Below are 10035 nucleotides of genomic sequence, written 5' to 3' on the forward strand. Positions count from 1 at the left end.
AAGTGTGAATGGGTTAATAGTGAAAGTCCAAGAGGCATGAAGACCGATCAATATGAATTTACTTTAATAAAGTTCAATCGATTGGGATTTAAAGAGAATCCTTTCATATTAACTTCACAAGCATTACAAGCATTTTATGTGGAGGACACAATTGAAAAAGATTGGCATGTTGTTGTTCGAACGCAGTCGAGAGATTTGTTTGACGTATTGAAGGATCATGATGCACTTGATGATTATGCCATACTTGATTTGGATGATCGTGTACTTGACAATGAAAATTTGCATACAAGGGTTGGCGTGGAAGACACTCCTTTTCACGAAGTATTACCGTTGCCTACCCAGTTCCCTAATTTTGCCAATGCCGACGATGACCTAATAGAAGATGAAATGGAATAGTTTTATTATTTAGTTTATGCTTTTTAAGTATTAATTAGACTATATTTCAATTTGTGTGGTGACTTTTATTTAAAATATTTTAGTTGTGTGTAAAATTTAAAATGTTATTTAAAAACACACGAACATAACAAAATTTTGGGCAAGATATTTCCCGCGACTTTGATTCAAAAAAATTAAAGGCGCACAAAAACCGACGGAGGAAAATTTTGTGCGATTTTTGGATATTTTTGTTGGTTATAACCGACACAAACCTGACATGTATATTAAATAGGCGGGCGCTTTTCAGTCAAGTTGTCGGATATAACCAACACCATTTACTTTATTGTCGGTCACAACCGACACTATTTTGACATCTATAAATGCACCGTTCTGACATACATAAATGCACTACACTAACAGAAACATAAAAGCTTTGTTGGATTTTAATTTCTTGGCCGATATAACTGATAACATTTATTACCATCAACTACTTACCATTTTTACTTCAGCCGTTCCTCTTCTCTTTCCCATTTTCACTTCAGCCGTTCTTCTCCTTCCCATTTTTACTCATTCCCATTCTCACTTCCACCCATTTTTACTCCTCTTCCCTTTTCTATGGAGGAACAAAATGAACGTAAGACCCGCGGAGCTGCTATTCCGAAGTGGAAAGGGAGACAAATTTGTCTATTTGATTCGATAGGGAAATGTGTTAGTGAAAATGTCGCTGAATTTTCGAAATTGATAGCCTCGAAGGTTAAGGATCCAAGACATATTCCATTGAAAAGGGATTGTCACTTGATTCCTGAAAATGACAAGAATGTTTTGTGGGAAAGAATTAAAGTATATATTTTCGTTTTGTACTTCTATATTTCAAGACTATTGTCACATCTGTACTAACATGCTTGTTTTTCTAAATATAGAGGAATATCATTTTTCTTGATGAAGACTATGACAAAATGCCATTGATTCGTAACATGACTCTCCATGTTGCGGATCATACATACAAGGAATACCGTAATGGTTTAAAAGTGGAGTATTACACCAAAATACAAGAGCATGAGCGCTTAGAACCTCCCCTTGGTATGGATGGTGGTTAGTGGGCCGAGATGTTAGCGTATTGGGATAATCCTAAAACAAAGGTAAAAAATTAATGATTTGATATTTGGTATTGAAATATGTTTGTCTTATAAGGTTTTTTTTTACTTTTCAGGAGGTGGCAGAGAAAGACAAGTATAATCGGGAGTTAAAAACGATGAACCATACAACTAGTTCAAAAACGTTTGCTCAAGTTTGCGAGGAACTTGTATGTGTTGATAATTCATAATATATGTAGTGTTTTTTATTTTTGTATTTATAATCTGGGGTTAATAAGTATTTATTGTTCTCTTTTAACATATTTAAAGAAGAAAAAGCATGGGAAAGAGCCGGATCCCATCTCTTTTCTTCGAGCTACCCATACCCGGACAGATGACTCTTGGATTGATGAATCGTCACAACAGAGAGGGGTAAATAATTTATAACTCTATTCAGATTATGACTATTTGTATTTAATTCTTATTTATCTTTCTATTTGGATTGATGAATCTATGTTCTAACACATTATTTAAACAATAATATTGCATTTGTTAGAACACATTATTTAAACACAGAATATGTGTTTTTATGAACTTTGTTTATCTTTCTGTTTGGATTGATGAATCTGTTTTTATGAATCTTATTTATTTTTCTATATTTCAGCTCTTAATAATCTTTTATTATTTTGTTTAAATATTATATCGCAAGACATCTATGGAGAGTCAAATTCAGTCAATTGTCAAGTCCGGAGAAGATGACACCTCTGAGGTTAGAACATAGATTTATGTTGAGCAGATAGGTTTTGAGACTAGAAATAGGGTTCGAGGTTATGGTCATGGGGTGATACCAAAGATGGTGTCATATGCAAGCTCTTCTGGTGCTCAGTCTTCCAGGAAATCATCCAGGGATGTATTGGCCAAGGTGGTAGCTGAGAACAACGAATTAAGGAGGAGGGAGGAAAAAGCCTCCAGAAAGTTAGCGACGGTAACGATTGAGCTAGAGAAATCAAAGACCTCGCAGCAACAGTCGATGAACCAGCAAATCATGATGCAGCAACAGCAAATATTGATGTTGCTTATTCCACAACATCTGCAGTAGCCACCACTCAGCCCTCAAGCATCACAACATTTGGCTCCCAATCAGCCACCTACGCCTACATATCCTATGCAGTATATGCCTTTTCAGCCGCAGTATCCAATGCCAGTATATCGACTTCAGATGGCTTCTCCTGGTGACTCACATATTTCTCCAGGTGTTTTCAATGGTGGATTATCCTCGGGTTTGTTTTTCGGATTGCTATCAAGTAGTTTTGATGGGGATGTGATGAGGTATTTGGAAGCACATGGAGGATTGGCAGAAGGCTTTGGATCACAGGGAGGATCGGCAGAAGGCTCGGGAGCATAGGGAGGTTCGGCATAGGGCTCAAGTTCTAATGAATAGTTTGCTGGTTTTCCTTACGGCTATGTTTGATACTTTATCTACTTCGAACAAATGTTTTTTGTCTAGTTATGTATTATGGCGAATTCAGATGACTGTATTGTAGGTTAATTTATATTTAACGTCTACTTTATGTGTTATGGTGGATTCGAAAGACATTATTGTAGGTTAATTTATATTTGAATGCATATTATGTTTGTTACGAGCTTTGTTTATTTTATTCACTCATTAATTTTTTTTTATTCATTCTGTAAAATTAAAAAAACAAATAGAATGATTCGTATTTTTTTTCATTATTAATATTTTTCTGTCAGTTGTGACCAACGGAAAATGGTAGACTTTATTTTTTTAAATTTTTTCTATCAGTTAGGATCGACAGGAAGATGATGTGAATCCAACAATATTTTTAATTTCCTGGCGGTCAGGAACAACATTAATTGATAATATTTGACAATAGTTTAGTATTTATTGTTGCATATATCCGACACAAATTCTGTCAGTTTTAAGACCTTAACCGACAGAAAATTCATTTCCTGATGCTGGTAATTCTACCGCTTACTATATCAGCCATTGCATCCATTTTCTGTCGGATTTTGCTTAATATTCGACAGTAATATATGTTTTTTGTCGGTTATCATAGCGATACTGATAAATGATTTCGTAGTAGTGGACAACTTGTTCTTATGCCATGAAGAATGTTAAGGTTCTACTATAGAATCAATTGACAAATGGGAGTAGCCCAATTACTTAGAAGGACATGCAAAGTTCCTTTTTTCTTCGATGTTGGGTTAATACTCCCAACAAGAATTGCACATTAATCATCAAGTTGCTTGACTGCATTTTGCTACATGAACTGAAGAAAACAAAGAAGGCAACATTTTATTTACTTTCTATAAGCAAATGGAGTATGTATGCTATATAGTTGGATTCATTCATCTTGAATAAGCACACTTTTCTTAATGTCAACCGAAAATCATAAAGAAAAAACCACCGAGTACAACACAAATAGTTGTATGATCTAGGTCGAGTATACAACAAGATTTTCTGCTCATATTTTCTGTAATGACGTTATGCTCATTTCTTGTCACTGCATAATGCATATATGTAAATAATGGAAAGTGATTTATACACGCTAATTTTCTCCTATTTTCATCATGTTTATATCTGGCCATTGAGATCAATGGACATGAACAAGCCTAATATGTGGAAGAAAAAAAAGAGTGTTTGAAAATGATTTTCTTAAACGAATGATTCCATTCGGATATCAATTAAATTAATCACTAGATCTCAATTTTACTTAACAGATTTAATATCCACTTGACTCAATAGCAGTTAATCAGTTTCCTTAGAACGTTTTCTTTCTTAATGGATTCCCTTTTTATCTTCGGTACAAAATCTTACTAGTTCCTATTGTTCAATAGGACTTAGAGACAACAAAAACATTCCTCAAACCAATAAATCAAGAAAGTTGCAATATGTATCAAGTAAAGAATTAGTACTAATGCTGTTCCTTCATTTCTTTGGCAATATTCAACGATTCAAGGAAAAAAATTCATCATTGTATTATGCAGAAAAAATCAGTAAACTTGCACTACATGAGCTCTTCCACATGAAAATGAAAACTAACTAATTTGTTGCTATGCTTAATTTGAAGCGCCACATATTTTGACGATCAGCTTGAAATTGCAAGTTAAACGTACGTACGCATGTAGTTGCAAACCCATACAGACTCGAGCAAACTAAAGTCAGAGTCTGAGCTCCAAATCTAGATCTTGGGTGTCACTTGATTCAGAGTTGTGACTGCTTGAGCCCATGGAGCTACTTCTGTGTTTTTTGCTCGTCCTGTGATGAGAGTCCTACATATATAATACCATCACCAAATAAATTCAAACTTGGATCACCAGTACATTTATAAACCTATGAAATAAATAGAAAAGACAGTATATCAATTGATAAATATTTTTTGCATCCAATTTTTCTCTTTCTACACATCTCTATTAAATTGTTAATTGTTAAAAGGGAGGGAGACTGCTGGGGATCGTACCCGCACCGGGATGCATAAGCGTCATTTGCTACTGCGGTAAAGCGTCATCTGTGTTTATTATTGTCTCTTGATTTTCCTTTAATAACAGGGGTGTACATGGTGAAAAAATGAGTGTGTTGAAATTATGTTCCTATTAATTTTGTTTCATATTATAGAAATGAATGTGTCAAAGTAGAACTGCATTTGATATGTGAGAGAGCATGTGATTGTAAGTACCTCTACTGGAGGTGGATTTAGAAGGTGTCTGGTCATGCTGGATTGCACAAAATGTTGGGTGTCTAAAATGGCATTACCGGGGACGTCCCATCTGGTTTTAAGAAATTGAAATTTTACGTACGGGTTAAAAACAAACACAGTTTCAGGAAAAGAAAAACAGTTCACAGAAGTCACAAAGAATTCAAGAGAGAGAGCGAGAGAGTAAGCATATGCACCTGGCTGTTGTACTAAGTTGGGAATTATGTTCACCACCATATGTCATGTTTGCTCTTTCATATTCACCAAGACCGCCCGTCTGCAAAACCAGGAAATTTTAAGGGATTGAATTACTTAAAATTCCACAAGATTGATCAGAAGTTCTACTCATACGAAAATAAAATCCATTGATCTGAATTACTATCTTTCAAGGCTGATCAAGAGTATGATTTTCAGAGGTAATGAGGATTTGGCTATAAAAACTGGATTTGTTGCCACATGTGGCCAGCGACTAACTAGGGTTGGAGCCAAATAACGAACAAAATTAAGAAACTTAGAAAAGTCAATCAAAAGGGGGAAAACCGCTTTTGTTCTAATAAAACCGTTATTGTTCACCTCAAAAGGGGAAGAAAAGAATTGCTCCAATTGGGTAAAACTGTTTGAACTGTAAGCGTTTGTTGTGGGTGGTGATGATCAAGATATAGATGAAGTTGGACATGACTTCACAAGCATTGATCCACATATATGTATGTGCATGTTGACTCGTCAACAAATTAACTTGGAAACGAAATTACAATTAATGGAAATGGTGGGAAATTACACAAACGCACCATGATGTTGGGGTGGAAGCCATGGAAGCCATAAGAGAGTGAGGAAGTGGAGGATGGTGAAGAAGAGAAAGATGATGATGGTATGGATGAATAAGCTGTTTGCGCTCTTGTCTCCTCCTGCATGATTATAAGAATTTATACTAAAACCCCATTAGAATTAAAATTCTCTCTCTGCAAATGAACCAAATACGAATTACTCAGAGATAGAGAAAAGGTATATGCATACGCACGTTGCTGAAACTAGTGGAGTATGGAGAGTGGAGGGAAGGGTGATAAGTGCTACCCATTTGACCATGTAATCTGATCTTCTCCAATTGAGCCACTCCAAGGCCTCTCTGGGGTTGCTTTGGCTTGTCTGAATTGCTCTTCTTTCCCTTCCTTGAAGAAGAAGAAGAACCACCACCACCTCCTCCTCCTCCCATGTTTGGCTCCCCAAAATAACTGCTCCCCATCAGATCAATCCTCTTAATTTCGATTTCTCCTCGCGCTAGGTATGTACGTATGTATAAGATTAGCACTTTTAGAGAGAGAGACGCACACAGAAATAGAGCAAGTAGAGAGAGAACGAGAAAACTGGTTTTGCAAATCCCAAACTTTGTGGCAAGCTACTAGCTGAGAAATCAGAGATCTCCAGTGACCCTTTAAAGCTGGTTTGCTAAGCCAGTAATTATTGCATAGCTGGATCAGATTGTGTGTAGATTCTAATGCTTTATATATATACTTAGATTTTATGCTCCTTCTCTTTAGTTTTCCCTTAATTTCATAACTTCTCTAATTTCTTTACTTTAATATTTACCATATTATTTGATAATTGTCACATACAATATTGTATTCAATTTATCAAATATTTCTTTTCCTTCAGATGTGGACTTTATACACTGCCACTTGAAAGCGATTGTCTATATGATTTAAAGTGTTAAAATATTGTCCGTTAATCGAACAAGAAACTACCTTACCACGCGCTGTAGACGAGTTGCATATGTCAATAGCTAGTTCATGCCGTCTGCAAATTTTATTATAAAATTTTTGTTTTTGATGATAAATTAACAATTAACATTTTGCTTTGGCTGCCATACTTATGACAGAATTTTTACAGTAGCATCTTTACCATATATCGAAATTGGATTATATTTAAGCGAATTATTATTATCACTTTCAAAATTTCATTTTATATTCCTCATAAATGTATTTTTCTTTCTAATTATAGAGAGTTTGGAGTGCAAAATGAGATTTTTGAAGTGCCAATAACAATTCTCATATTTAATTGGTAATAAAAGATATTGAAAATTTAGAAAAATGCTTTTATTTGGTCAAAGGAATGTAAAAAAAGTATATTACTTTTTTTAATTTTATTACAAACGATATTATATATTGTGAAAACTGTTATTGTCATTCTAAAAATTTTATTTTAACTTCGCACAAGCATATTTTTATTTGTAAATATAAATAATTTGGTGTAAAAAATGAAAATTTTAAAATATCATTAACAATTCTCTATATTGTTTTAAATTAAATTATAAATATGAGATTAAAGAGAATTTAGAACGCGATGAGTTAAAAACAAAGACTCTGTCCGTTAAACAATCCATCACTAGCATATCATTTCTTCTGATTTTGCAGGTTTTAAACTTAAGTGGGTTCCACATTTGCATGTGGTTTCCAGTTCCATGATCATCTTGTATATTTGCTTACGGTGCCCTAAAAGCCCCAGCTGTTAACGTTTCTTTAAGCAACTTATTAAGAAAGGAAAAAGCATTATAAAATATATTATATAGCACATCATGGAAGCTAGACCAAATCACATTTAAATTATAGATTCTAGAAATCTTTTTTTGCAGCTTCATGGGGATTGTCTATTACTGATGAGGATTAAATGAAAAAATATTGGCTTCTCAAGCAGCTAACTAGCTGTACGTGTGGGTCGATCTTATATATTTAATTAATTAAGATTTACCTTAATCTTTTCCCTATATAAGATAATAGAGATCAATGTAAAATATGTCTAGTATTAAAAATTCTCAAATTTAAGTAGTTTCTCAAAAAGAATGGTAAAATATGGAGAATTGACTAATATATGGTGGGAAATTCGATTAGATATGTTTGTTTGTGAATGGTTAAGGAACCAAATCTAATTTGAGCTGTTCCACGCATGATCTGTGGGTCATATTTTATGAGTTGTTGTGTGGTGGAAAGTGAGAATGCTCCATTTTCTTAAACGTACATGTGAACTCATGCAATTACCCAAAAAACCTCGTTTATTGAGGTTTTCTCAAATTAAACATTGAGCATGTCAAGCTAAGTTGCTAACTGTAAGTTAGAGATTTCATATTCAAATTTCATGAATAGAGTTCAATATAATTTATAGTTGGTGCTATCCACACATTTTTATTTTTCGTACACATCATGTTAATTCTTATTATGTTATTTATAAGTTAACTAAGTAAAAAGAAGTGTGAAATAAGTGACATAAAACAAAAGTTCGCCAAATTTTTTTTTTTTTTTTTTTTTTTTTTTTTTTTGAAGAAAAAGGTCGCCAAATTATGAGTTAATAAAATAATATAAAACAAAACCTCAAAAGGTAAAGGTTATAAAACAAAAGGGAAAGGTTATATTTACTTAGGGGTAAAACTGTTAATTTCTGTCACAACTGTCTCTTTATAATAGCGACAATTGTACAACGTTGGCATTGGAAGGAGGCAAATTCCATTTTCTACAGTAATTGATAACGTGAAATAAGTGTACCTATACAGTTTAAACACCAAACAATTATTCTTAACTGTTTATAATGAAGTTAAATAAAATCACTATATGGCATAAGACTTATGTAGCCCTGTTTAAGTACAGTGTTTCCTTAAACATCAGTCTTATGGCTTGTGTTCAAAGTGTATATCTCGAAGTAATTTTTTAAAGTTAGAAAATTTCATGAAATACGTTACTAAAGATTTCAAAGTATAAGAGCATGAAGCTAAAAGTATGTAGTCAATATCAATACATTGTACACTAGATAAGTTTGGTATAAATTGCCTCATTGCATACTCTAGCTTGTTAGTTTGAACTGAATTTATATCGTTGCAACGTCATCCAAAATTATATACTTGTACTACTACTGAAAGTCCTATGGGGCTATTTGTATACGTGACTTATATTCGCCATGAACTTTAGTAAAGTGCTTTTTTCAGCTTGTAAATTTTGAAGTATATTTTTCTTTTCGTATTTCTCTAACCTTTGTAGGAATACAAAAAACAATTGTCAATTCCCGATAAACTTCCACACTTTTCAGAGTTAAATTCTACTCAAGTTCAATTTCTTGAAGACTGAAGTCACATTATTTCAGACTTGACAACGATGACCTGTCAAATGATCAAGACTTACTATCATCAGTGGCGGAGCCAAAATTTCATGTGCAAAGGGACCTTACACAACTATAGAGAAAGAAAAAATGAATAGTGGTTATAAAATTACTAATGCAAAACGTTATAAAATATCTACAAATAATTTTGTAGTCAAAATTAACATATGCATAGATAATTTTATCCACTTATTCTCCACGAATTTCATATTTTGAAACCATTGTATGATATCATCTATACTATTGAAAGAATATACTAAACCCAGTAGAGAGAATTATTACAAAATTGAAAACCCTAAATCTCAAGTAAGAGGTAATTAAGATAGAGTAGAAACAAATATTTTATAGAGAATAATAGAGTTTTACAAACCTTATTGTTCTTTATTCAATAAATTTGAGATTTGGAATGACTAAATACATGAAAGTCAAGAAGAATAGGGAGAATAGGTATGCCGGTGTTGATTTTGTAAATTAAAAGTAGATGATGGGTTTTAATTTAAAAGTTGTTGATTTGTGATAATGACCATTTAAACTATTAACTTAATTTTTGGGAAGGATATGTTGGATGAATAAAAAAGAGATATCAATTGGATTTGTTTTAAGTGTTGAGAAGGGTTGCAAAGTAAAAAAAAAGTAGGTGTAATAATACTAATCTTATTTTTTGAAGTCAAGGTAGGCCTAGGACTACTTAAGTCCTTATGTGCCTCCGCCAGTTACTATCATTGTCATATTTC

At 33.2% G+C, this 10035-nt stretch overlaps 1 protein-coding gene across 2 annotated transcripts; it reads right to left on the reverse strand.

The window, feature by feature from the left end:
* Window positions 1–4378: 4378 nt before the first annotated feature.
* Window positions 4379–6699, reverse strand: LOC137729760 (protein SPEAR3). Of its 2 annotated transcripts, XM_068468784.2 has the most exons (5): window positions 6183–6699; window positions 5953–6069; window positions 5362–5441; window positions 5147–5237; window positions 4379–4742 (listed from the first exon to the last, which is right to left on the reverse strand). In XM_068468784.2, exons 1-5 carry the CDS (start codon window positions 6402–6404, stop codon window positions 4632–4634), a joined length of 621 nt encoding a protein of 206 aa, XP_068324885.1. In that variant the 5' UTR covers window positions 6405–6699; the 3' UTR covers window positions 4379–4631. The 2 variants fall into 2 exon arrangements, with proteins under 2 accessions (XP_068324885.1, XP_088541625.1); XM_088685499.1 differs by lacking the exon at window positions 5147–5237 and having other exon boundaries at window positions 6183–6683.
* Between the last annotated feature and the right edge of the window lie 3336 nt (window positions 6700–10035).

The sequence above is a fragment of the Pyrus communis genome, chromosome 15 (genome assembly GCF_041283825.1).
Source record: "Pyrus communis isolate YQ-2024b chromosome 15, ASM4128382v1, whole genome shotgun sequence".
NCBI classification, from domain to species: Eukaryota; Viridiplantae; Streptophyta; class Magnoliopsida; order Rosales; family Rosaceae; genus Pyrus; species Pyrus communis.